We start from the raw sequence: 27,575 nt of genomic DNA on the forward strand, positions 1-27,575 counted from the left end.
GCTGGGAAGAGAGAGGGAGAGGAGATAGTTCTAGGAATCATTTCCCTCCTGGTTACCATGAAGATCAGGAGGAGAGCTCTCTTCCCTGAACATCTTCTTTTCTACATTAGGAGACTAGTGAAGACTTGATGCCTGGTGCTATGGCAACCACTTTGTGACCATGAGGTGCCAACCAAGTTGAAGATGCCAGAGTAGAAGACTGGAAAGAGTCTGGGCCCCCACATTGTTGAACGTGAACCAAAGGTGAGATCACCTATGTCCTAACTTACTTTTGTATGATAACAAAAATCCCTATTGTTTGGGCTTTTTTTTTTTTTTTTTGGTCCTGTCACTTGAATTTTTCCTGACAGTTTTGGGGGCATTGGGAAGTTATCCCCATGGTGGCCACACAGGGGACCCCAGAGGTCACCATGAGACTACTCCAAGCAGTTTTTTTTTTTTTTTTTTTTTTTTTTTTGAGAGAGAGCATGAGAGGCGAGAAGGTCAGAGGGAGAAGCAGACTCCCCATGTTGCTGGGAGCCTGATGCGGGACTTGATTCCAGGACTCCGGGACCATGACTTGAGCCAAAGGCAGTTGCTTAACCAACTGAGCCACCCAGGCGCCCCAAGCAGTTTTATGGACCACAGAAAATGAAGGACCTGTGGGAGCCAATGCAGGGAAGGAAAAACAGGTGGCTACCACACGGTGATTGTAGCTGACTGTGATTTGTGAACATCTATGATGTACCCCGTTGGGGAATCTAGAAAAAACCCATGTGCCCTTTGCAAAAGTGACTGAATCTTCTAAAATGAGTGGCACGAGTTATAGATCAAAGGCATTAAAAGCAGCATGACAATCAATTAGTGATGTCCATCACAGGCACAAAATAATGGAGTGATAGCAATGGGTGTATCCACATTTGTTTATTCCTAGCAACTCCCTCCAGATATGTATCTGGAGATGTCAGTGGAGTGAAGTATCTCCCATTCCCACCCCGAGAGAAAGTCTACTGTTAGAGTCTCTGGGGAACCTCAGCCTCCTCTCAGCCTTGCCCAGCAAGGACTTCCAGGATTCCCAGGCTCTCCCCCACACCCTGTGCTAACCACCTCCCACAGTCTGCTGAGAGCAGGACCCACCTCGTGTGTATGAACCACAAAGAATGAGGCAATGACCATGGCATTTAGTAGACACCCAAGGAAAATATTAATGACACCATCAGGGTTCAATATCCAGGCAATTGCCTGCTTGAGGCAATTAGAGAAGTACTGAAATATCATCTTATCAAGTGCTTGAATGCCCACTGTTCAAAGTCATTCCCACTTAGAGTTAGGTTGATGTTTCCAGAAGGGCATGGGATTGGGAAGGGCAGGTTTGCATCCTGCCTCAGCTGTGACAATTTGGAGAAGCCACTCAACCTTTCCAAGCTCTGGTTTTGTCATAGCAAGGCACAGACACCTACCTCAGAAGGTTCTGCAGTTAAATCTATGGAAATGGACTTTGGCGACTCCAGAGCCCTGAACCCCACATTCATCTGGGAGATGATCTACTTTGTAGAGAAGAGAGGATTCTGACAGGCTTGGATGCAAAATAGACATACTCTAAAAGGGAAAAACAAGACTGGAATTTACTTATTCATTTAGTCAACAAGTATCTGATGAGCCATGCCCTGGTCTGGGCAAGGAAGACAAGGGTGAACAACAGACATGACTCCTCTTACCATTGAGCTTAGAGCTACACTGTCCTTACAGTAGCCACTAGCCACATGAGGCTATTTCAATTTAATTAGGAACTTTAATTAATTTAATTTAAAATTTAATTTCAGGGTGCCTGGGTGGCACAGTCAGTTGAGTGTCAGACTCTTCGTTTTGGCTGTCCCGATCTCAGGGTTGTGAGATGGAGCCCAGCACTGGGTTCCGCACTCAATGCAGAGTCTGTCTGAGAGTCTCTCTTCGTCTCCCTCTGGCCCTCCTGTTTGTGTTCTCTTTTTCTCTACAATAAATATTTCTTAAAATTGTATTTAATTTAAAATTTAATTTAATTAAAAACTGACATTTCATTTCCACAGTCATCCTAAATACATAGGAAGTGCTCATTTGGGATGTCTGGGTGGCTCAGTCAGTTAAGTGTCTGCCTTTGGCTCAGGTCATGATCCCAAGGGTCCTGGGATTGAGTCCTGCATTGGGCTCCTTGCTTACTGGCTTCTCCCTCTGCCTGGCACTTGCCTTGCTTGTGCTCCCTCTCTCTTTCTTTGACAAATAATCTCAAATATCTTACTATACAAAATATGAAATCATAAAAAATTATAAAAATCTTAAATCTTAAAAAAACAAAATCTTAAAAATATAAAATATAAAATCTTAAAAAAATAAAAAAATAAAGTGCTCAATAGCCTCACGTGGCTAGTGGCTACCCTAACCGACAGCACAGATGCAGAACGCGTTCATCACTGGGGCTCCTGGGAGGCTCAGTCAGTTAAGTATCTGACTCTATTTTGCAGCTCAGGTCATGATCTCAGGGTGGTGAGATCAAGCCTACGGGGAGCCCCACAAGTGGTAGAGGGAGTTGGTTGGAGATTCTTCACCTCTCCCTCCCCCTGCCCCTCCCCCCACCTCACCTCCCTGCATGGGCTCTATCTATAATACATAAATAAAGAAACCTTAAAGGAAAAAAAAAAAAAAAAAAAAAGAACACTTCCTCCATTGTAGAAAGTTCTCATTGGGAAAGCACTGGGTTACAGCCTAGCTGGAAAGGCAGACACTAAACAAAGAGCCACACAAACACCTAATTACACACAGCGACGTTTGTTAGTGGAAATCCGGGGGGCAGTGCTCTTGTCATTTTTCAGGTGAGTAACAGAGCCAGGGAAGCCTCTGGTTTTCATTTACCCAAAGAGGACTGAACATTTGAGAGCCTGATGCAGCTCCGCAGCTACACAGCCTAGAGCTATCGTCTCCAGGGCTAGAGAGAAACTCTGAGGACAGGAGGCTCATCCGCGATGTCAGAAGATATCTGACCTTGCAGCAAATTATACCAGTTTAGCCACTGAATGAAAGGAACAGCCAGGGTTGAATGCCAGCTCTGTCAACGGTATGATCGTGAACCATTAATTAGCTCCTCTGTGCCTCAGTGTCCCCATCCGTAACATGGGGTGAATAATAATATCTGGTCTAGAGGACTACTGGGAGGATTAAATATTTTAAAGAATATAAAGCTCTTAGAACAGCATCTAGCACACAGTAGCACTACATACCTTATAATGATGATAATGGTGGTGGTGGTGGTGGTGATTCTCCATGATTCTTTGAACAAGGTAGGGGAGGTGGGTGGTATGCACCTGCCACTCAATAGCCGCCTATATTTTCCTTCTTTGCTTCCCAAAGTAACATCACCCAAAGCTAAAACTGATCATCGCATTGAGGATCCCTCTATAAAATAAGTCTGAAAGGGGAATAAATAAATAAATAAATAAATATATATATATATATTTCCACGTGCCAGACTCTACATAAATGATTGTACATTTATTATGTGTTTAATCTTCATAACAATCCCCAAAGGCATGTACTACTAAAGTTATCTCCATTTTGCATTTTGCAAGAAATTGAGTCTTGGGTGAACTTGACCACGTTTTCCCAGGAAAGGATCTCGGCGTCAGTTCCACTAGGTACCACCAGGTGGCAATGCCTATCCATTTTCCAATTACGCAGTCCCGCGGGACCGCAGAGCGCTGGGGTTGGGGGGGGGGGGAGTCTTCCCGTAAATACCTAGTGATCGCCTACTGTATGCCAGGCATTGTTCTAGTCGTTGAGGATACGTCGGCAAATAAAACAGGAAAATTGTTCTGCTTTTTCCTTCCATTTTTTCCTTAAAAATAATAAAAGGTGTTCGGGGAGGTGTGTTCGAGGCCTGACCAGGAGAATATCGGCTTGTGTGGGCGGGAACTGAGAGGCCGGAGGCTCGAGGGGATGAAGAAAACAATCTGAAAGGTCTGTGGTCTTTAAAGATCAGGGTATACAAATACCTCCAGAAGGGAATATCATTCGTGTTCTGCAGCCCACCTTCCTGCCTCCTTATCCCCACCCCATCGCAGGGAGGTAGGGAGCTGGGGTCACCTCCCTGTCATGTCTTGTAGGACCAAGATGGGCAGGAGGGAGGTGGTCTCACTCTGAGAAACCAGAGTGGTGGGTCCTCAAAGTTCTGGGTTTGGAGGAAGCTTGAAAGTCTGAAAGTCACCGAGGGAATCAACCTCATGGGTGTGCTGGACCGTAGCCCCCCAGGCCCCTTCTGGGCAATGCGGATCTCACACAGCCAGGTCGACCAGAAGCCAGACTCAGTGTTGAGGAGCGAGGCTGTCTGGGACCCCTCCTTCAAGCCGGGGCTGCGGCCGTCCCGTGGGCGTGCACCCCTACTGTGCCCTGAGCGTCTACGGAGCCAGTGGCCCCCTGGACCGCTGGGTGTATGTCGCCGGGGAGAGTGGTGGACGTGTGTGTACGTGGGTGATGCGTGCAGCATTGGTGGTGGAGATCCCGCGTAAGGACCTACGGGAGGGGTGCACCTTGTGAATGTGTATGTTTGGGGTAGTCAAGGACTCAAGCTCTGAGCAGTGCGCGCAAAGGGAAAGTTGGGGCGGGGTGGGGGGAATGGAGTGTGCCCAGGCGGACACCCGCTAGAGGACACCAAGCCGTGCGCGTGTGCCTAGTTGTATACTTCGGCACGCGCGGCGGGGTCCTCTCTAGGTCCAGGACCTGGGGCTTGTTGGTTGAGGGGAAGTTACTGTTTGTGAACCTACGTTGGAGAGTTGTCCTGGGCGGAAAAAATCCCCTGTGCTAAGACACTGATGGGAGTATCCCTCTGTGTGTGTTCCTGCAAATGAATCAATTTGGGAATACGTCCAGTGTGTGTGGAGTGCTTATGGGTGGACTGTGGATGTGGAGAGAGTGTCTCCAAATTTGGGACCCTGGAAGGGGTCGGTCTCAGTCCTCCTAGCAAGGAGCTAGGTAGGGGCTTGCGCTGGGGGAGTGGAGACTGGCAAAGCCATCCGCCCGGGGCTCAGCAAGGAACCGCCTGCTGGGCAGGGGCCGGGGGCGGAGCTGGATGCCCCGGGGGGCGGGGTCGGAGGGGGCGGGGAAGGCTAGAGGGGCGGGGCCGCCGCGTCTGCAGCAGCGCCGGCCGGGCCAGGGGGCGCCTCGCGCGGCAGCGGTTCGCCAGGGCGATGCAGTGAGACGGGACCGGCGGGCGGGCGGGCGCGCGCGGGGCGGGGGCCGCGGCCGCGCTGCAGCGATGTGACTTGAGGCCGAGAACCAGCGGGAGCGTCGGCGCTGCGAGGCCGCGGCGGTCGGTGAGTGCGAGCCGCGCGGATGGGGTAGAGGGAGCTGCTAGGACCCCAGAAACTTTTCCCGCCGCGGACTCGGGAGAACTGGGGAGTGTGCTTCTTGTGCCCTTCTAAGGCCCCCCGGCGGGTTAGTCTGCTGAGGAAGATGGGGGGTCAGGGCGGGGGGAACCCCAGTCCCGCGAGGGCAGGGCGGGGGGAGGGGAGGGCTGCAGACCTTAATGCCGGAGGTGGGAGAGGAGAGGGTGCCCTACCCCCGGACCAGGTGGAGATCCAAGTCTCAGGAGGGTCTGGGGGCGACCGCAGGTGAAGAACAACTGGGAGTAGTGTGCGGGAATCCAACCGTACCCGAGTGACTCGTCGTGGGAGAGAAGCCGCGGGCAGGTCTGGGGGCCGCGTGCTCAGCCCGTGGGGGCCCGCAGGGCAGACCGAGTTGTGGTTATAAGGACTGGGCTTTGGGGGTGACCTGCCGCACCTGCCGCAGGGGCTGGGGGCCAGGCTTGCACCCGGCGGTGCCTGCGCACTACGGGACAAGGGGAGGGGGGACACTGCGGGGGCGGAAGGAGGCAGAGCTGAGACCTGGGGCTGAGGGACAGACGGGGGCGTCTGCATACAATGGCGGGGGGCTGGCTTTCCTATTCCGACCTGGCTGGGGCTGAGGACTAGGCTTGTGCGTTCGCTGCCCTTGGGGGACACGGGCTCCCAGCTCCGCACATCCCGGGATCCGTACCGCCCGCACCGGCCTGGGCCCCGGGGAGCTAGCTAGCCATCCGGGGAGTCGGGCGCCGACCTTGCCACAGAGGACGGCCCCAGCGCAGCTCGCGAGTTCGTCCCCTGGCTCTCGCTCTGTCACACCCGGGCCCAACCAGCCTCCCCCCGCCCCCCACTCGTCCCCCATTCACTAAGGGGGCGGCTCCTTGGAGCGCGGACAAAGGCCCCTGGAGTGTGGCGGGCAGCGGCGTCCCTGTCTGGGGCCCCGGCCCACGCGCCACATTGGCTGCCCAACTGCGCCAGGATGGGGGGCACTTGAGCGGAGCCCAGGAGGAACTGGGGGTCCTCGAAGAGACAAGAGAAGTGAGGGAAAAGTGAGAGAAGGGTCTGGCACAAAAGCCGGGGAACTTCAGCCAAAGAACCTTGATTCAGAAGTTTCCTCGGTGGGGTGGGGGCTCTCGGTGGATTCCGTCTTGGAGTGAAGCTGCATGCAAATAGCATGTAAATAGAATGCAAATCATCATCTGTTGGTTGGGAGCCCTCCACGAGGCCAGTTTTGTATCTAGGCTGTGGAGTGAAGGGTTTTCTATCTGTTCCCTGCTCTAAGTCTGAAAAGGGGTCAGCTGAGTTGAGAAGGAGAAAAATGGAAGGGGAGAGGAGTCGCCATTTGGGGCAGGCAGCAAGACAAGCAGTCTTGTTAGAGAAGCTTCAAACCCTTCTTGGTTTATTTGTTCTTTCCGTAAACGGACCAGCTTCAGAACTGGGGCTGGGACACTACAGAGTAGAGAATGGACAAGCCTCTGCTCTCAGGGCTCTAGCCAGGTGGGTGAACAAATAAATAGCTAAACAAGTAAATAAATAGTAAGTAGATGGAACTTCTAATTGAGGTCAGTGCTGCCAGGAAAGTAAAACAGGAGGATATAAAAGCAATGAGGGTTTGTGTATGTAGGGAAGACCGTTCTCAGGGGTGACATTTTTGTGGAGCCTGGCAAGATGGAGGGTTCATCTCTGGGTGGGCCACTTGGGTCCCTTGGGGGACCGCTGTGCAGACAGAGGGCACTGCAAATGCAAAAGCTTGGAGGTGGGAATGAGTTTAGAACTGAACAAAGGCCATTGTGGATGGAGCTCTGAGGCAGATGTGGGGGGGGGGGCGGGGAGGGGATGGTAGGGACCAGCCAGACCACCATCTTTTGGGCCCTGGAAAGGAGTACAGGTTTTATTCTCCTTGAGCCAGTGAACCCTTGGAGAATTTTGAGTGGGAAGCCAAGGATCTGATTTTTAAAAGCTCCCCTGACCTCAACTCACAGATGGAAAGCAGCTCCCCTTTCATTCTGCCTCTGGGGATGGCAAGGCTCCGGGAGCCTCTGAGGGACTCCGTCTGGCCTGCGGGGACCGCTTAAACCCTGCTCTGCCCTACGAGCCCACTTGAGGAGCGGCTCAGGTTTTAAAATTCACTCTCCACTTTGAGGCAGTTCTTGTCCGCCTTAAGTGGCCCCCACCCGGGGCCCTTGGCCCCATAAGCCCTTCACGCAGAGCTTCCTAGGGGTTCTGAGTTAGTCACATTTTCTTCTCGGAATTACAGCCCAAGAGGAACCATCCACCCCAGAACGGACAGCCAAGGATGCAATTTGCATTTAAATGATTGCTTTTATTTACAGGATTCGAGCTGCTTTGCATATTCATGGATCATGGAGCTTGTGTTCTGGCAACCCTGTTTACTAACCCAGGAGGGTTATTAAATTCAAGGGCCCCCAAATAGGCTGGTGGTCTGGGCAGCATTAGGAAATGAAGATTATGAGATGGTGTAACTTGGAAAAGGTATTAGAGGGTGAGATTGTGGGTCTGGGAAAGAGCTTAATGTCAGGAAACCTTGTAACAGTTTAATCTTGCAGAGCAGGAAATGCACCATTGGCTCTAAGGGGAGTGGGCTGGGACAGAGTGTGATGCTGGAGTGTGTGGGGAGACCGGCTCCACAGCCTCATCCTGGCCTTCTGCCAGTCACGGGTGAGGCCTCAAACCAGAGATGCAGTGGAAAGGCCTGGGGTCAGGAGTTGGGGGAAATGAGTTCTAGTCCCAGCTTGGCCTGTGAATTCCAGTAAGCCTCTGGCAAAGGGGTCCCACCTCTCATTTTCCCGAGAGGAAAGACGATGGAATCATGATTGTCTTTTTAATAAGCAGGGATCCTGTATTCCCTGGGGGACAAGCACCTTGCAGAGATTATTTTTCATGTACTTTTCTCACTGGCTTTGTGAAGGCGGCGCTATCTTTGTCTTTTATAGAGGAAGAGACTGAGGGTCAGAGAGGTTAAGTAATGCCCCATGTCCCATAGTTAGGTCTGGCGTCACTCTAGAGGAGACTGATGAAAGTGTATAAATTCTGTGCCAGGCATTCATCTGTACCAAACTATTGACTATGCCCAGACGTAGGAAGCCCCCTCCCCGCCTGCTCATTTTTTTCTTTCCCTTCCATGTTCTAGCATCCCCCTTCCCATATCATGTGGGTAGTGGGTAGATGGGGACGCTAGTTCCCAAGAGAATGGCCAGTGTCTGATCTCTGGGGGTCCTCACCCTGACTTCTTGACCGGAAGACCGTGTGTGTGTGTGTGTGTGTGTGTGTGTGTGTGTGTGTGTGTGTGAGGGCTCCTAGATTGGCCTGGGTTTCCCATGGGAAAACCACCTTCACAGTGAGGCCTCCACTTAGAGCTCCTGGTTTGGGGATCGGGTGAGTTTAGAGGTTCCCAGGGCAGACTCCCACCAAAGGCATCTCCCATTCACACCACCTCAGGGATCCTCTTCGCCTGGCGTGATGGGGGAGGCTGAAAACCAATAGCGGACAAACACCTGGGTGAGCCCCCTTCGCACCCCATCTCCATGGCAACTGCTCCTCCTGGAGAAGCAGTCAGCAAAGTTCATAACCTCTGACGAGGGAATAGTTGCCAATCATTTCTATTTATTTAACAGATAGTTTATGTAAGTGCTTACCCTGTGTCAACTACTGTCCTAAAACCTCATTATTTTAAGCACAACAATCCTACAGGATGGGTACCGTGAACACACCCCTAGTTTGCAGAGGAGGAACCTGAGGCAAGAAAGGTTAAATCCGTTTGTCCAGGGTCACAGGGTACTAGCAGGTGGCAGGGGCAGAACTTGAAACCAGAAGATCTCTCTCGGAAGTTCGCCCTGCTCGGTAAGGAGCTGGGCTGGGAGGGCTAGCCCAGCCCGTGGCCTTCAGGCAGGCAGCACTGTCCTCTCACCAGGAATCTTACCTGCATTCTTTCCAGCCTCTGCAGGCCCTAGCTCGTGGAGAAATGGAGCGTGCTGCTTCACCACCTGCCGGAGGCTTCTGGCCCCTCTACGGGTGGGGGTTGTGGACAGAGAGAGAGACAGAGACGGAGATAGTATATTTAAGAGCCTCTGAATGAGTCACATTTCTGAGAGCCTGCCTGGCAGCAAAGGTAATTAGTATGTGAGCCGAGGCTTGCGCGTTCGTTCACTTTTGCTCATTCCTCCTTCTGAGGAGCCGCACGCCTACCTCTCCTGGGTTTGTTGCCATATATTTATCCCGTGCCGATCAGCCTTGCCTGCGGCTGACTTGAAACCTCTAATCTGGCATTGTTCCCTTTGGGATTCCGGGAGAACTGCTCCCTTGGTGGGAGGAAGCACCAAGGGGCTGATGTGGAGGCTGGGGCTTACCTGACAAGTGGGAGCCACCTGCTTGGTCCCTGGCAGAGTTGGCGAGGCAGAGCGTACTGGGGCCATGGCTCCTGGCTTCCCCGGCTGCATGGGTCCAAGCTTCTCACACTTCTGTGTGCCCAAGGGTCTGAGCACATTTGGAGCTTGCCTGGCGGGCTTGTTAAAATGGAGGGGGCTAGGCCCAACCCCACCAAGGGTCTGCATTTCCAGGGAGCTCCCTGGTGACCCTGCTGCTGTTGGCCATCTGAGGATGGACTTGGCTTGATTTGACTTGGACTTGAACCTTTCAGGCCATCAGTTCTTTCCTCTGTAAGAGAGCAATGAGAACACCTGTCCTTCAGGAGTAACATGAGGGTTGAAACTACTCTTACCGATTCATTGGTTCGGCAGCTGGGCTGTCGAACCATGCGGCAGGTGCTAGCAGATCAGTGCAGAACGAGACAGACACAGTCCTGGACACGGGAGAGCAGGGAGTGGACCCAAAGGTAATAAAATATTTGGAAAATTGTGGCATATGCTACAAAGACAAAATCAGGACTGGTGTAGAGTATAATGGGGGGGGGGGCAGCAAGAGACTGGCCAGCAAGGGTTCACTCACCAGGTGACATTTCTAGAGCCCTGGTGTGTAGTAAGAGCCCAAGTAACAAGAGTACAATTGTTTGCCGCTTCACTCCACCACTTTCTAGCTCTGTGACCTCCAACAAGCCAGCTGACCTCCACAGAGATAGTAGTAGTACCAGGCTCGCAGCGTCATTATGCAGATTATAAGGCATTCGTATGTGTGCCGTGCGTGAAGGTATGCCTGCAGTGTGGTGAGCACCGTGAGTTAGTTATTGTCATTGTCACTGTGGCAGCAGTAGAAAACTCTAGAGGGCAATTCTGAATCTCCCCAGAAATCCTAGATGAGCCAGGCTCCACTTCATCCTGTGGGGCTGTGAGGAGCCCTCCTGATCATCCTAGACACCTCCTGGGCATCCTTAACAATGATAATGATCCACGAGAGACAAGTGGATTCCACTAAAGCTCCTGGCCATCTTGGGTGGCACCCACATGCCTAGACATTGGGGAGGGAGGACTTCCTGGAAGAAGGGGGCCACATGATGTGGGAGGAGTTATAGAACTTCCTTGGGGGTGAGCAACACAAACCCAGCTCAAACTGGCTTAATCTAAAAAAAAGGCACGTTTATTGGCTGGATGAATAGTGGCTGGACCATGAGTCTGACTGCCACAGATGGGGTGCATCCTCACCCCAAATTTGCTTGCGTGCAATGCTGGGATGCATGTTTTAGAAGCATCTCTTGCCAGATGCCTTCTGCCCTGAACCTGCCTTCTCTAATCAAGAGGCAAAGGTGACGATCCCTATAGCAGCAGACCCCTTCTCATTTGGTGGCATCAATAATTTATCCCAATCAATGGCTTCACAGCCAAGGCAGGATCAGAGCTGCTCGTGGAATCCCTGAAAGGAGCAGAGAGGGGGAGAGAGAGGTGGTCGATACCGCATTTACTTAAGGAAGCCCCAGGGAGGAGCGGGAGCTGCCTGGATCCAGCTGGTTACGCCCTCACACATGGGGCAGCGAAGCCAGTGGGTCCAGCCTGAGCTGCCTGCAGACGGGCTTAGAGCAGAACTGTGTAGGCTGGAGCTTTCTGAAGGCCACGCTCTGTTCAGAAGCAAGAGCTGGTGGTAGGTGGGGCCCAGGAAAGAGTCCCGGTGAAGGAGCCTCTCATTCATTCAACATCCACTAAGCATCACCTTTGTGCCAGCACTGGGGGCTAGTGCTTGAGTCCACACCAGTGGGGTCATCCTGGTGATTTTGCATGCCCACTCCCACAGGGGACATTTGGCAATGTCAGAAGATTTTTGGGTTCGGGGAGTAGGTGTGCTACGGGCATCTAGTGGGTAGAGGCCGTGGGTACTGCTGAATATCCTACAGTACAGAGGACAGCCCGCACAGCCAAGAGCAGTGAGACCCAAAATGTCAATGATACCAAGGTTGAGAAGCCCTGGTCTACCCCAGTGAACAGAGTGAGTCATGGGTAAATATTAAGCCGTTACCATTGAGAGACTGGGAAGAGGCAGTGCATGCCATTCTCAGCACAGCGCTGGTCTCATGGCTGTCTCTTCAAAGTTTTGTTTTCATTCCCTTATTTTTGAAGAGGTCAGACGTAGCACAGAATATAAAAATCAAAGAATACAAAAGAGTATACAGAGAGAGTGAATCTCTCTCTCATCCTTTTCTCCAGCCGCTAGCGATGATGATTCATGATTGTTCACTGTGCCAGATCAAGGCTGCAGATGGGAGCTTAAATCAGGGTCCTGTACCTTCCCCCACCCCAACCAGGGGCTGTGCTGTCTGAAGAAAGGGGTGCCTTTTTCTGACCTGTCAAAGGTGCCTCATGGGCCAGCAGGTTGGAAATGAGGAGGGTCTTAAAGAAGTCAGGAAAGTGGGAATCTTACAGTGCACTGGTCTTTTTCTCCCTCCAAACATCTCCCCTGTCCTTAATGTTCTGGAACCTTTCCGGTGTCAGAGAGAAAGATGAAAACCCACCAGGTGCTGGCCTTCCTCTTGCTCTTCGTGATTGCCTCCGGGGCTTCTGAGAACGCCAGCACTTCCCGGGGCTGTGGACTGGATCTCCTCCCTCAGTACGTGTCCCTGTGCGACCTGGACACCATCTGGGGCATCGTGGTGGAGGCGGTGGCTGGGGCAGGCGCCCTGATCACGCTGCTCCTGATGCTCATCCTGTTGGTGCGGCTGCCATTCATCAAGGACAAGGAGAAGAAGGACCCCGTGGGCCTCCACTTCCTCTTCCTTCTGGGGACCCTGGGCCTCTTCGGGCTGACTTTCGCCTTCATCATCCGGGAGGACGAGACCATCTGCTCGGTCCGCCGGTTCCTCTGGGGCGTCCTCTTCGCGCTCTGCTTCTCCTGCCTGCTGAGCCAGGCGTGGCGCGTGCGGAGGCTGGTGCGCCACGGCAAGAGCCCCTCGGGCTGGCAGCTGGTGGGCGTGGCGCTGTGTCTGATGCTGGTGCAGGCCATCATCGCCATCGAGTGGCTGGTGCTGACCGTGCTGCGCGATGCCAAGCCAGCCTGTGCCTACGAGCCCATGGACTTCGTAATGGCCCTCATCTACGACATGGTTCTGCTCGTGGCCGCCCTGGGGCTGGCGCTCTTCACGCTGTGCGGCAAGTTCAAGAAGTGGAAGCAGAACGGGGCGTGCATCCTGGTCACAGCCTTCCTGTCCGTGCTCATCTGGGTGGCCTGGATGACCATGTACCTGTTTGGCAACGCCGAGCTGCGGCGGGGAGACGCCTGGGGCGACCCCACCCTGGCCATTACCCTGGTGGCCAGCGGCTGGGTCTTCGTCATCTTCCACGCCATCCCGGAGATCCACTGCGCCATCCTGCCAGCGCCGCAGGAGAACACGCCCAACTACTTCGACACCTCGCAGCCGCGGATGCGGGAGACGGCGTTCGAGGAGGACGTGCAGCTGCCACGCACCTACATGGAGAACAAGGCCTTCTCGATGGATGAACACAATGCAGGTAAAGGGGTCGCCGTGCCGCGGGGTGAGGCTCTGGGACCGCTTCCCCCAAAAGGACTCCCTCCTTCCTCCCTAGTGGGGATGGGTGGCCGCAGGGGCCAGTCCTGGCTGATGGGAGCCACAGATATTGGGCCCCGTACTTTATCTGGCCCAGGGATGGGTTCTTATTTAGCATTTTTTCCCCGGTCCGTTGCCAAAGAATTTAATATCAAAATCTGGGTTTCTCACCTCTTCTGAAAAGTCAGCTCTGGCAATGCTGGCTTGGCATTCCCACCTGGCAAAGATTGTCTGGAGCTGATCTGAACCAGTGTGCGCTGGAAGGTTCCACCTCTCAGGAGTCGGGGCTGCTCCTTTGTTTTCATTTTAATTCCAGGGTAGTTAACACACAGCGTTGTCTTAGTTTTGGGGGTACAATATATGATTCAGCAACTCCATACATTACTCACTGCTCATCAGGGCATTTGGAGTCTTGATTCCCTTCACCTGCTTCACCTAACCCCCCAACCTACAACCCCCTCTTCGGTAACCATCTGTTCTCTATAGTTAAGAATCTCTTTTTTGGTTTGTCTCCCGCCACCCACCCCGACCTTTGTTTCTTTGTTTGTTTTGTTTCTTAATTCCGTATATGACTGAAATGGTATTTGTCTTTCTCCGGCTGTTCGTTGTTCTTTTTCATGGCTGAATAATATTCCATTATGTAGATTAGATATAGATATAGATATAAACCGCATCTTTATCCATTCATCTGTTGATGGACATTTGAGCTGCCACTGCAGAAGACAGTATGGAGGTTCCTCACAAAATTAAAAATAGAAGTGCCTGGGTGGCTCAGTCGGTTGAGTGTCTGCCTTCAGCTCAGGCTCTGATGTCCCGGTCCTGGGATCGAGTCCCCAGTGGGGCTCCTTGCTCAGCAGGGAGTCTGCTTCTCCCTCTCCCTCTGCCCCTCTCCCTGCTTCCTCTCAAATAAATTAGATCTTTTTTTAAAAAATTAAAAATAGAGTTACCCTATGATCCAGTAATTGGATTGCACTCCTGGCTATTTACCCAAAGAAAATGAACACTGATTCAAAGGGATATATACAGCCCTGTGATTACTGCAGGGGTTTCATAATTTAGCTGTTGTAAACAAATATTGTAAATTGTTACTTACGAGAGCTAAATTATGAAAGCAGCCCAAGTGGCTGTTCCTTTAGATGGGAATTCGTTTTGTGTTTACCACACTCCCCACCACTCCCTATTGCTAGAACTCAGCCACTAGAACATATTAACATTAATTCCCTGGCTACCTGGAAGTGTTTGAGCTTATAGTCCAGGAACTAGATGGGTGCAGGGGATACTGGGGGCAGTTACTTGTGTCTCCTCCCCACCTTCAGCATTCAGGAGTGTATGAATGGGTCCCTAGAGTCAGGGGCCCAGATTCAAGTCCTGCCCTCTGTACTTCCTAGATGTGTGGCTTTGAGCAAATTGCTTTACCTTCCTGAGCATCAGTTTTTCCCATCTGTAAGATAGACTAATGAGAGAATGTACCTCCAGAGCTGTTGTGAGAAGTAGCATCCTGAGGGTCTCCCCCAGGACCTGGCCTCCTGGATGTGTGTCTTGGCTGGGTTCCCCTGAAAGCAGAGCCTGAGACTTGGGTGCAGCTGCCTTCCCCAGGAGGTGTTCCCTGCAAAGGAGAGGGGAGAGATAACCAGACCAGGAAGACAGAAACAACCAGACAAGTCCATCGATGAGCCAGTTACTGATGTGGGCAGCTGGGGCTCGGTCCTGAAAGGAGTGCATGTAGCACGAGCCTCAGACTTGACCTTCCGAATCAGGAGTCTGCAGCATTCGCCATCAAGTCCTCCGTCGCCCCTTGTCACTCATGTCCTCTGTCTCCCACTCTCATTGCCTCTTCCCCCATTACTCTGGCCAAATAAGTACTGCTGGCTTCTGAGAGGTTTGAGGGCACAAGAGATGGAGGCTGTCTGCGTCCCCAGGCCCATGCATCACCCCTGCAGTGGGGTTCAGAGCTGAGCCTGGAGGATGTATTGCGGGCACTCAGAGCCCCCGCGGTGAATGCCTCTGAAGTATCTGTTGAGTCGTTCCTTCAAGTGAGTCGGGTAGGTTCCCAGCACTTGAGATTCAATAAAATTGCCTTTTCTCAGTTGCCTGAGGATTGATCAGGGGCTCTAATGATAATAATAATGGCTACATTAACAGCAGCAGCCATAGCTGTGTGGTGCTGATTACTTAGTACAGTCATTGCTTACTGAGCATTAACTATGTGCCAGGTGCTATTCTAAGTCCTTGACCTCCCTTGCTGCACCCAGTGAGGCCGTCCTATTATTATCCCCATCTTACAGACGAATAAATGGAGACTCTGAGAGGTTCCGGACCTTGCCAAAGACATAGCTGGGAGGTGGCTCATTCCAGATGGCCAAGGTCCCCTTTGCAGTGCTGCTCACCCAGGCAGCTGGGCAGTGTTCCTGGGTCATGACTGCGGAGTCAAGCTTGTGGGGTGACTGCTGAGTGCATCCTGCCTGTCCCCTGCAGGCAGGGGTAAGCACATTCAGCCATCAGATCCTCAAAGGTCACCCAGAGCCCTCCCCACCTGCCCACTTTCCTCTGCACTGGACCAGACCCACAGGAGGGAACACCAACGGCTCCATCGGGGATAGGGCTAGAAACCCTGGTGTGGTCTTTAATGGAGCTGTTTTAATCTTAGTAGGAAGCCCCAGGCCAGCAAGCCCATGTTTGTCAAAGGATTTAGCAGGAATGAGTGTTGGCTCGTGTTCCCAGGACAAGGCGGGGGTCAGGATCATCACTGGGAGCCCCAAAGGCCCTCCAGAGAAGGTGTCCTGAGCAGAGGTCAGGAGCCCAGCTGGTTCCCGGGGTCTGGTGGAGCCACCCCTTCCTGGCTGCCCCCGGAACAGGATCCTTTTTATGAGACCCATGGACTCCCCTTGGACCTGAGAGGTAGTGGCAGCTTCTGGAATGAATGTGCACCTTTGTACATTCATTGGGGGATTTTTGTTTATCACTTTGTCAGATTCTCAAAGCCGTCTGTGGACCCCAGAAGGCTAAGAATCAGTGGTATTGAACCTGAAGGTCTAGTTTACTTGCAGTGAAACGGGAATGCTAGAATGACCCAAGTATTAGGGTCTTCACGAGTAAGGATGGCTAACCTTTAGTAGGTGCTTACCGTGGACCAGCTACCATTCTGAGCATTTTAGTGGCTAATCTCATTTAATCCTTACAATAACCCATTGAAGTCCATTTTTCAGACAGAAAACTGAGACACAGAAGGGCTGGGGTCTGAGCCCATGCACGCGGTTTCTGGAGCCCCGTGCTTGATTAGTCTACCACAGAATTACTCATCTCTCTTCAAAGCACTTTAGTGATCCTGAGCTCACTGGTTGGTTTACCAGGACGACTTTGTGGCTTGAGAAAGCAGGGTTTATCAGTCCCATTTTACAGAGTGGGAAACTGAGTTCCAGGGCTGTCAGGCAACATGTTTAATTAGGCTCACACTCTAAGAGCAGGGAGGGGGGGAGTTGGTTTTCTACTATGTGCATTTTTTTTCTTGTGAAAATGCAGCCAGTCCTTTCTATCCACATCAGATCCAGAGATCAAAGGTATCTGGGACCCAGGTGAGAGCCAGCAGTACCAGGGCTGGCACACTGGGTGATGAGGGGGTGCTGGGGGGGGTCCTAGAGGTGCTCCCCAACCCCATCTGTTTCACATTCTGACACATTCCAAAGCCAAGGAAGTTGTCTTTCTGTCCCCTCTTTCTTTTCCAAAATAAAACCAGTCTTTTCATTCCATTTTGGTGACAAAAACTAGAATAATCATCTAGAAGTTTCAGGAAGTAAAAATAATAAAAATCGCTCAAACTCCCGTTATCCAAAAGCAGCTACTGCTGTTTGCTCCCATCTTGCCAGACATCTCTCAGTGAGCACACAATCTCTCCTTCCCTCCCTCTTTTACACACACACACACACACACACACACACACTCCAGTCCCGTAGACAGGTTCTTAACCTAGCTGTACACTTGGGCAGCTAAAAAAAATTACCAGTGCCCGCCCCCTCGTTCTGTCTGTTTGGGTTCAGGTTTCTCAAGCTTTCCAAAGGATTTGAAGATGTAACCACCGATCTAAGTGGTGTTCTGTGGTGTGTTTGCTTAGGTCAATATTGTATCATGGACGGAGGCCTTTCCAGGTCAGTGACTGCAGAGCTCTAGTATCCTTTCCATGATGCAGAGCTTTCCTTGGGCACAGTAATTTATTTTTCTGATCCTCAGCTGGTGGATATTCCACTTGTTTCTGACTTTCCATATAAGTAATGTTGCAGTGAACTTCGATCTTTGTGCCCTTGATCAATTAACTTCTTGCAAGACCAAAAAAAACCAAAAAAACAAAAAACCACCAAACCAACCACCACCTTCTAGACATGCACAAAAGCGTCTGTACCTTTAAATCTTGATATATACTGCCAGATGGCCCCCTAAAAGTTACACTCATTTTCTACCCCCGCCAATAACTGTATGAGCGCCCGACTTCTTCACTCACCTTGCATATTATCAGACTTTGTTTTAATAGCCCTGTTTTGGATCATCCCAAATGTGTGTCAACCAAAATTCACACAGGACCAGGCAAGATGGGCCCCAGGCAAAGACAATTCCGTCAGAAAGCTCACATGAGCTAAACTGGAGTGCTGGCTAGGATTGTCCTTGTTCTAGAAACCCTTGCTTTGCTGGCTGGGGAACCTCTGGGCGTGTTCCCTTGCCACTGTGAGAACAACTATTGTCATCTTTGGTGCTGACCTCAGCCAGCTTGTATTTTCGGGAACCAGGCCCCAGTAGGGGCCTTGCCCAGGAGTTACAGCTGGCCCTCTTTCTTTTGCACTTTAGCCAGCTAGCCTTTTGGGCCCTCTTCCCTTGAGAGTCAATCTTGACGTCTTCAAGAGATGGGAAGGGCATTTCCCAGGTGGCCTGTGGCTCAGTCAAGCCCCAGTGTCCTCTGCTTCCAGGTTTCCTTCCCCCGAATGAGATCCCAGGTACATAGAGCACTTTATCAGCCTCCTGCTTATTAATAAGTATCAGCAAGGCATGAGGTATGTGACGAAAGTTGAAAATGCACCGAAGGATGTAGCACCTCAGATCACATCTTGGAAAGCGTTAATGAGGCATATTAAATGTTCACCTTTCAAAGGAGCAATAAAGAAAAAAGGTTCTTTCTTTTAGGGGATTTGGGCTCTCTGATCTCCTTAGGGCCAAGGGCTATTTAAACTTGGACTCTTAGCTTTCTGGTGTGTGGCCCTGAGTCAGCTTTGAGGGAGGGCCCATGTAGCCTCACCGGCAGGGTCTGGATAGGAGTAGGCCGGCATTCAACCTATAAACTTAGATCCCTGTAGGGAAGCTTTTATGAGCCCTGCTTGCCTTTCACAGCTGACCCAGGTCAGAGTGCAGTGTTAGGTGGGACACTTGCAGGGGCAAGTAATGAAAAAACCTGATTTGAACTGGCTTAAACCAAACCAAAACACAAGAAGGAACCAATGTACTGGGGATCAGGCTACAGGAATCATTAGATCAAGGAGGCTCGGGTGATGAATAGATTTGATCTTTCTCCATCTCTTGGCCCTGTTAGTATCAGGGCAGCCCACAACTCTAGGCTTAGACAGAGTCCCAGTGGAAAAGAGGATCGTTTCCCAGCAAAAATCCCAGAGTTGGCTCTGAATGGACCTAATTGGCCAGATTGAAGTCACATGCTGACCTCAGGCCAGGGTAGAAGGTGGTCATAGCAACACTTGGGGCCAAGGCACCCACAGATGGCTGGTAGAGTCGAGCCTTTGTTTCTTTGAGGAAAATGTGTTGGGGTCAGATTCTCCCAACACAGCTGGCCGGGTCTGTGCTTTATAAGGAAAGAGTGCTATTCGGCGTTCCCTCTCTAGGGACTGAGACTAGTAAGAGCCCAGGAACTACCTCGTCTGCCCCCCGGGTGCCTCTCCCTGGCTCCCCCTTCTCTACTTCCTGGGAGAGGTATCTCCTTGCTTAGCTCATGTATAAACAGCTGCTTGAAGGCTTGGATGGAGCTGCTAGAGCCAGAGAGGTTTACCTGTGGCCAGAGACATTCGCTCCCCACTGTGCCTCAGTGTCTTAGGCCCAGCTTGGGCTGAGCTGCCTCTCTCTAATGTCACTTAAATTCAGGTTGCTTCTAAGTAAGTGTGATGGTTGAAAACAGTATTTGAAGCCAGCAATGTGGGATGGTTACGAACACAGGTTCTCTGCCTGGGTTTTGGATGCTGGTTTTGCCTCCTTCCAACTGTGTGACCTTGGGCTAGTAACTTAATCTCTCTGTGCCCCGTGTAAAATGGAAATAATGAAAGTACCTATTATGGTATAAAGCAGACTCCCTGCTGAGTGCAGAGCCTGATGCTATGTGGGGCTGGGGCTGCACTCGGGCTAGAGGGGGGGGGGCTCCCCTGAGATCATGACCTGAGCCGAAACCAGGAGTTGGAGGCTGAACCAACTGAGCCACCCAAGTCCCCCTCTTTGGAGACTTTAAGTGAGGCTTTTCTTGGCAAAACACGATTAGTGCCTTCAACGAGAATGAAAATAATGGAATCCGTGTTACAACGGAGATGGACTTTTGTTTTCACAGTGCTCCAACATTCTGCATTGGTTTTTAATAGACTATCTTTTTAAAGTAATTTTAGTTTGACAGAAAAACTGAGCAGGAATCACAAGGAGTTCCCACATGCCCTTATTATTAACAGCTCGCCTTAGTGGTACCTTTGCTACTGTTGAGGAATCAGTATTGATCCATTATTATTAGCCAAAGTCCACAATTTACATTTTAGAGCTCACTCTTTTGCTTTTACAGTATCGTAAAGCATAATTTCACTGCCCTAAAAATGCCCTGTGCTCAACCTGTTCCTTCACCACCACTGCCCCCCGCCCCAATCATTAGTCTTTCGACGTTGTCTATACTTTTGCCTTTTCACAATGTCCCAGTTGGAATCACACAGTATGCAGCTTTTACAGACTGGCTTCTTTGACTTACCAATATGTGTTTGTTTCCTCCATGTCTTCTTGCGTAGTTTGGGTTTTCTCTACAAAAAAGGAAATTTAGGTCTCTAAAAGTACACAGCAAATAGGAGCGCCATTTACACACCTCTCTCGGGTTAAGAAGTGCTGACGTATTTTTGCCACCTTTGCTACAGCTGTCCCTTTTTTCCTGTTTAGAAATACCCTGTCCCAGAGGGTTGGAGCCCCTGTGTTCCCTTCCCTGTCACTTTCCCACGAAGACAGCCTCTGTCATATACTTGATGTCCACGCTCTTAGGGTTGTCTACCTTTGTGTATCCAGAAACGGTGACCGGGGTTGAATGGTGGGATGTTGAACTTGACATGAAAGACACTGTGTAGTGAGAGAGGAGACCTCTGAGGGATGTCCCCCATGGCCTGCAGGGGCTGGAGGGGGTGAGGTAGAGGCTCCACCGTGCCCCCCACCCCAGCAGCCTGCTCCCTGGATTCTACAAACTTCCCAACCCCACTGAGATGGGTCAAGCTCCAAGAGAGCCAGAGAACAAAGCCCTTTTGTGACTTTTGTTTTGAATCTGGCTTGTGACAATGGGGAGGGGTGGCAAGGGCTTGGGGGGGGCGGGGGGGTGGATGTGTGCGGGGAGCATGGTGTTGATGCAGGAGAAGAAAACAAAATCGCGGGTTGTTTTTTGTTTTGGTGTTGTGTTGCTGCTTCCTACCTCCCTCAGCCCTCCGAACAGCGGGATTTCGCAACGGCAGCTTGGGAAACAGACCGAGCGCTCCATTCAGAAGCAACGTGTATCAGCCCACTGAGATGGCCGTTGTGCTCAATGGAGGGACTGTAAGTATCAAGAGGTGATGTTTTGGCCGGAGGCCCAAGAGCGATCCGTTTTGGGGGCAGCTTCGACGGGGGCATCCTGCTCTGTGGAGGCTGCGTACGGCCCCGCACACACTGGCCCACGTGGACACCCCTTGCAGCTAGAATGCATGCAGTGCTTCCATTTCTCTTCCCCTCTCTACCCCGTTCTCCATGCACGGAAGATGCACCTATACTTAGTGAACCATCTGTGTGGGTTCCTTCGAGAGAGTCCCTGTTTCTTAGGGCTCCTGTACCCCCGCGAGTCTGGCTTTCATTATTGCACAAGATGCCCACCTCTGCTCCCTGGGAGGTGACTTTTAGGAAAAGCCCAGAGTTGTGAACCACCCCCCCCCCCCCGGCAGATTTTGCTGACATCCAACCTAGCGTACCCCCGTGTGTCCCCCCACCCCATCTCTGTGCCCCAGCTGGATACCGGGTTCCCCTACCTCCACTCCTTAAAAGATGTCTTAAGAAACCGGAGCAATTATCATTTCTCCCCCTGCGGGCACAAAAACAGATTTTACTATCTGATGCCAAACAGACCTTCAGCAGAATTGTCATTGTTTACATTTTGCCTCCGTGCAAATTACATCATTTTGTTTCTCCAGCAATCCAAAGACACACTGTCATTCCCACATTTAATTTCCAAACATAGCTACATGCTTCCTCAGAAACAATGCATAAAGCCAGTTTACATGTGTAAATTGGACTTCCATTCCTCTATCATGTGCCAATTCCATAACTCAACCTGAGCTTTTTTTTTTTCTTTTCTTTTCCTTTTTTTAATGTAAGTCGGGGATGGTCTTTGATCTCTGGAGGGAATTTGGGTTTTCCTGGCCTTTTGAATGGTATGCGAGGCATTGGTTTGCACTGGTTTGGAACAGGCTCAAAGACAAACAGACTCACAGATTTGCTTTCTGAAAACCCCCTGCCATCCCTTGGGCTGTTTTATTATTGTCGGGAGCCAAGAAAAAGCCTGACTCGAAAGCATTCTGCCTGTGTGTTGTAATAAATAATGTTAGAACCCCCGTCAGTCACTCTTAAGCTCTCCTAGGCTCTTCGAGGCCAGTGGGTGTAAAAACACTGTGGACTTAGAGAAAAGCCAAGTGGGTTTCTGAGTGAGGACACATTCATTCGGGATGTATGATTATAGAAAAGAGGACCCAGCTATCCCTAGAATCGAGCCGTGTCACACACACCGGGTTGCCGCTTTTCTTGGGAATTCTTCAGACCCTTAGAAAAAAGCAAGATAACTTATCTTTGGCACATTGTTAACGAATTGGTTTCTGATGTTGACTTTGCAAAGCACAAAGTTCTTAGTGTGTTGTCCTTGTTTCCAGATCCCAACTGCTCCGCCAAGTTACACTGGAAGACACCTCTGGTGAAAGACGTTAAGTTCCAGAGAATAAGAATCTCTCTTACCGATTTTATTCCCTGGCTGTGTCTTTCTTGAGGGAGAAATCAGTAACAGGAGCCGAACAAGGCTGCCTCACAGCCGGGAGATCTGGAAATCCTACACAAGGGGATTTTGTGTAAATGTGAACACTGCTGAACCTAAAAGCTAACACCGACTGCCCTCCGTCCCCTGCCACACACACACACACACACACACACACACACGTAATACCAAACCAACCTCAATCCCTGCAAACTAAAGCAAAGCTAATTGCAAATAGTATTAGGCTCACTCAAAAATGTGGCTGGGAAGACTGTTTCATCCTCCGGGGGTAGAACAGAACTACATTCACAGTCGGTGGACCGGGCTGGTGTTGGCTGACTGGGGAAGTCCCCACACCACCGCCCCTCGGCAGCAAGGGCTGGACCTCAGGTGGCCTTTTTTGAGACGACTGTTTCACGGAGAGGACTAATGGGGACTTATCCACCAGCTTGCCTGTTGGTTTGCACATTTCAAAGGGGTCAGGAGCACTTAACGGAGTTGTGGGTGTGATCCTGGGGTGAGGCCCAGCCAAATCACAGCATGAGCTTTACAGCAGTAGTGGGGGAGGGGCCCCAGCCTGTGCCAACGAAGAGAAGGCTATCTGGGAGTTGAAGTGACTGTCGCATTTAAAAAGTGGTGACCCACCACTGTTCCCTCTCTGGGCCTCCTGCTGCAGGTCTACGGCAGAAAAGCATGCCCACCTCCCTCCTTGGAGCCAGAGCGATATTCCCGCTTGGGGCAACAGTCTTTTTCCCTCGATGAGCTCTCGCTCCTCCTGTTCTTGCCCTGCTCCCCGACCCCAGAGCCCTTTCCCAGTTTTATTTCCATGTTCATTTCCAAAGCTCAGATGGGCTGTCAGCTGACAGCGCCCCCGCCCCCCGGTTGGCAGGCCAGAAGGCAGGTGCCACAGTGATTGTCTGTGATGATGTCACATGGCAGGGCTTCCCAGGGGAACCGGGACACTCTGCTGCCTAGCATGCAGTGAGTTCTCAGGTGTTAGACGTTGACGGAGTGCAAGTTCCAGGGACGGCTGGAGCACTCCAGAGAGGTTCTTGCTGCTTCTGGAGGGTATGTGGGACATGTTGTGACTTGGTTTTCTGTGAGTTCCATGCAAATGGTTCTCTTCAAAGCCCATTGTTTCTGTCATGGTTTCCATCTGTCCTAAGCAAGTCATTCCTTTGTTATTCAGCATTTCCAACATCTCGGCCATTAAAAGCCCCATGTTCTCTGCACTGTTTGGCCAGCATAATCACTAGCAGTGACACAAAGCAAAGAGTTTTATCTTGACGGCATGAAATGTATAAATGAGGGTGAGTCCTTTGGCATATACTCTAATGATTCTATTGCTTTTTCTATAAAACAACCCTTAAGCCTTTAACCTTTAAAGAAAATGAAAAAGGTTAGTGTTGGGGGGGGGGTGGGAAACTGACCTCTTCATAAGCCAATATGTCTGAGCTGTTTTAATAAACCTTCTGATTTTTCTCAAGGCCCTAGTCTCTGCTGTGTCCCGTCCTTGCCAGGGCCCCCTTCCCCACCGCAACCTTGCAGAGCGACGGGGGAAACCAGGCTAATTTGGCCTCCCTCCGTGGCTCTCCTTCAAGTTTTCCATCCAGCTAGTGCATTTCCTTGTGTTGCCACGCATGAGGAAGAAAAAGCATGGCACCAGAATGCCACCCCCTACCTGACCTTTGGGAAACAGCCCACCCCTGCCCAGAGCATGTGCTTGCTTCTAGAGAATCAGATTCCAATCCTCTCTTGAGGCGCGTCATTGGCGGACTGGAAACTGGGAATATTGGGGAGGAGAGGGAGGGAAATAAGCTAGGACCCGGGGTGGGGATGGGGGTGGTGGTTGCATGCAGACCCAGGATTGTGGAAATACAGAAATCTCCAAACGCCTCGGTCCAGTCCGGTGAAAAACCACAGCAATACACATTCTCGTGCCAGGAAATGGTTGCTTACCCCCGCTCTCTGGAGTCCTTTGGAGCTCTCTGATCCCATCAGTGATTCCGTCTGCAAGAGCCCCCCCTCCCCCCCTTGCAGAAGGGAGCAATTCACCCGATCGTTTTCTCTCTCAGTTCTTGGTGGTCCAGGCGGATAAGGTGAGCACAGCATAAATGGCTACAAGGGGGAAAGTAACGTTTCATCAACATAACCACAGAACCAGCTTTGCGCCATGGGAGACCTCACTTACGGAGACCTTTTCTCCCCCCCTTTCTTTTTAATTCTCTGATACGTTATTGCGCTTCTGGATTTTGTTTTATTTTGGCTTTAAGGTTGAGAGTGGGGTGGATGCCCTCCCAGTGGGGCAGAGGTGGGGAGTGAGGGCGGAGAGCAGAGAACGGGTATTTTCCTAATGACTCCACCTGAAGGGTACAAAGAGACCTCTTTGCCAAGAGACTGGTTGCCAGCTGGCCCCGCGGAGCAAACTTTAAATACAAAATCCAGTGGCATCTCTGTTTATGGAAACAACACTTGTCGAGGGAAAATGACCTGAAGGAGAGCATCTGTGATCAAAATACCTAATTGTAAGCACAAATCTTTCTGTGTCCGGTTATTAAAATCACTCTGGGACTATAACAGCCACGCTTGTCTCTCCCCCCACCCCCCCCCCCCGCCTTTTAATAGAAAATGGTCATTCTATCCTGGTTACCTCCACTGGATGTGGAGGCAGTGAGGGAATCAGCTCAGAGAATTGACAAACTGGGGAAATGTGGGGATCCCGTGCTTTTAGCACAGACTCCGTCTGGGCCCAGCAAACAAGGGTAAACTTGGGGTGGTCTTCTAGGTCGGCCAGTGCTGAGTTGAACCCTAAACTGAAGGGGGAGTGTTGTGGCTTTTATAATCCAATGATGCAATGATTACACCAGCTTACAAGAGTTCTGAGCAGGTGCTTTTTATTAATTGATAAAGAGCTAAGGCTCGTTTTTGATAGATAATATATATTTATTAAATGTATTAATGTGTGTTTTATAATGTACCTTTATCCTCCCCTGGCTGACTGTTGCATACTTATTAAAAAAAACAATCGTTAAAGAAACTTCAAGACAATCAACGTGTACCATAAATGACTGTATATAAACATGACAAATTTAAAGGTTGTCAAGCATGGGCAGATAGGTTTTATTTTCAAAATGCTGTTCTTAACACAAAAATAAAGGCTTTCCTATTTACTTAAGATGTGTGCTAGCTTGTCAAAACCACCCAGAATAACTACGAGGCTTTTGGATTTGCCTGGAGGCTCAGTCTGTGGCAATTTGAACGGGGGAATCCTGGTTCACAGCAAACCACAGAACAAGTGAGGGTAATAAGTTAGCTTAGCCACCAATGAGGAACTTTCTATAGTACTCTGGGGGCTTGACAACCAAAATCCTTTGTCTGTCACTGTCTGGGTGTCTTCAACTTGTTGGATTTGCAGTCAGAGTTAAGAGTCCGTCTCCTCTGCAAGTGGTTGTAGGCAATACGTCTTTTTTATGAAGAGAATACTCACCAGATAAACCTAAAGCCCATGGCAAAGGTTTGGGACTCGAATTTAAATACCAGTCTTTGCCAAGGCAGCCAGAAGTGGGAAACTGGAAACTAAAACACTTCAGCGTTTCTTGGATCTAGAGTTTGTTGTATATTTTAACGGCGGTTGGTGTAGAAGAATATACTGGAAGCACTGAAGAAATAATAATAGGTAAAATAATAAAATTTGGAGATAATGCAGAAAGTTAAGATTCGTACTCTCCTAGGATAAACTATATGCAGTAAAGCATGTTTGCAACAAATCCTAGCTTGTGCAGAAAAGGTTCTGTATTCACATGTACCAAATCTAGTCGTTTAAAAAAAAAAATCAACAGAGAGGAAGCATAATTTGTACGTTTTCCTCACGTAGGGTCCTTGAAGTTCCAAAGGGAGAAGATCCCCCAGTAGTTAAGGTGGTGGAGTCGTAGGTGCAATTTCCTCATCGTCTTCCATTTTGCATTTCACTACAAAGAAATGAAAGAGAAAGTCAGAATCAATTTATATACCCAGACAGACTTGTGTGATTTTGCAAACAGCAAACTCTGATGTGTGGAGGTCCACGGCATTGGAACTCACTGAGCACCTGCTCTGGTTCTGGGGCCATGGACCTACCGGGGAAGAACGCGGGGCCACTGTGTTCCAAGGACAGAGTCGAAAGCTTCAACCATGTAATGTTCATGGCTATTCTTTTTGTCCCCCAGTTTTATTGAAAAATAATCGACATACACCGCTGTATAATTTTAAGGCAGATAGCAAGATGGTTTGATTTACATATATGGTCAAACATTTACTCCAATGGGGTTCACTGACCCCCACCTTCTCACACAGATCCAATAACAAGAAAATCTTGTGATGAGAACGCTTGGGATCTACTCTCTTCACAACTTTCCTATGTATCATTCAGGAGTGTTAGCTGCAGTCATTTTGTTGTACATTAGAGCCCTAGTGCTGATTTATCATGTAACTGGAGGTTTATATCGTCCCTGGTAACCACGAGTCTGATCTCTTTTCCTGTGAGTTTGGGTTTTGTTCTGTTTTTTTTTGTTTGTTTGTTTAGATTCCCCATATAAATGAGATCATACAGTATTTGTCTTTCTTTACCTGATTTATTTCATTTAGCATAATGCCTTCAAAGTCCATCAAGCTATTCTTAATTTAGTTCAGTAGAAGGTCAAAAGTGTTCTTTGCGGGTCAGGGAAACAGAAGAAAGGAAGTTTTACTGAAGACGATGACACATTCCAGGCTCTTGACTCCGTCCAATCTGTCACCACTCACCTTGCTCCCCCACCCACCCAAAATTAAAATCTCAGGATAACACTGGGGTGAATGCAAGGTCAGAAGGGAATCTCTTCCAGTCTTTCATGGTCTGGAAAAGAATGTGATCTGGGGGATTTCCTGCATCGGCTAAACAGGAAAGTTGGCAGAACACAGGACAGCACAACTTGTAAGGGAAATTGTCCCAATAGGGAAAAGCCCCTTCCCTAGAAAAATAGGGAAACCA

General features: G+C 50.3%; 2 protein-coding genes and 2 long non-coding RNA genes across 7 annotated transcripts in view; 1 reads left to right on the top strand and 3 right to left on the bottom strand.

The window, feature by feature from the left end:
* Positions 1-5,160: 5,160 nt before the first annotated feature.
* On the top strand, positions 5,161-25,745 carry GPRC5B (G protein-coupled receptor class C group 5 member B). Of its 3 annotated transcripts, none has more exons than XM_059154310.1 (4): positions 5,161-5,318; positions 12,239-13,252; positions 21,002-21,114; positions 24,515-25,745. In XM_059154310.1, the coding sequence occupies exons 2-4, from the start codon at positions 12,247-12,249 to the stop codon at positions 24,560-24,562; spliced, it is 1,167 nt and encodes a 388-aa protein (XP_059010293.1). In that variant the 5' UTR covers positions 5,161-5,318; positions 12,239-12,246; the 3' UTR covers positions 24,563-25,745. The 3 variants fall into 3 exon arrangements, with proteins under 3 accessions (XP_059010293.1, XP_059010291.1, XP_059010292.1); XM_059154308.1 differs by lacking the exon at positions 5,161-5,318 and adding an exon at positions 9,359-9,474; XM_059154309.1 differs by lacking the exon at positions 5,161-5,318 and adding an exon at positions 9,360-9,474 and having other exon boundaries at positions 22,473-25,745.
* Positions 7,648-12,240, bottom strand: LOC131819340 (uncharacterized). The gene is made up of 2 exons (XR_009349156.1): positions 9,713-12,240; positions 7,648-9,371 (listed from the first exon to the last, which is right to left on the bottom strand). It is a non-coding gene; the product is annotated as an uncharacterized LOC131819340 (long non-coding RNA).
* On the bottom strand, positions 13,159-22,477 carry LOC131819339 (uncharacterized). 2 transcript variants are annotated; one of them, XR_009349155.1, is made up of 4 exons: positions 21,579-22,477; positions 20,294-20,342; positions 14,779-14,914; positions 13,159-13,601 (listed from the first exon to the last, which is right to left on the bottom strand). It is a non-coding gene; the product is annotated as an uncharacterized LOC131819339 (long non-coding RNA). The 2 variants fall into 2 exon arrangements; XR_009349154.1 differs by having other exon boundaries at positions 13,159-14,914.
* The window catches only part of IQCK (IQ motif containing K), a 101,947-nt gene continuing 100,030 nt past the window's right edge, over positions 25,659-27,575 (bottom strand). Inside the window, exon 6 of the mRNA XM_059154311.1 lies at positions 25,659-26,538. Coding sequence (XP_059010294.1) covers positions 26,483-26,538 — 56 coding nt within the window. The 3' untranslated portion in view covers positions 25,659-26,482. The remainder of the gene's footprint in view (positions 26,539-27,575) is intronic.

This window comes from Mustela lutreola, chromosome 17, assembly GCF_030435805.1.
Source record: "Mustela lutreola isolate mMusLut2 chromosome 17, mMusLut2.pri, whole genome shotgun sequence".
NCBI lineage: Eukaryota > Metazoa > Chordata > Mammalia > Carnivora > Mustelidae > Mustela > Mustela lutreola.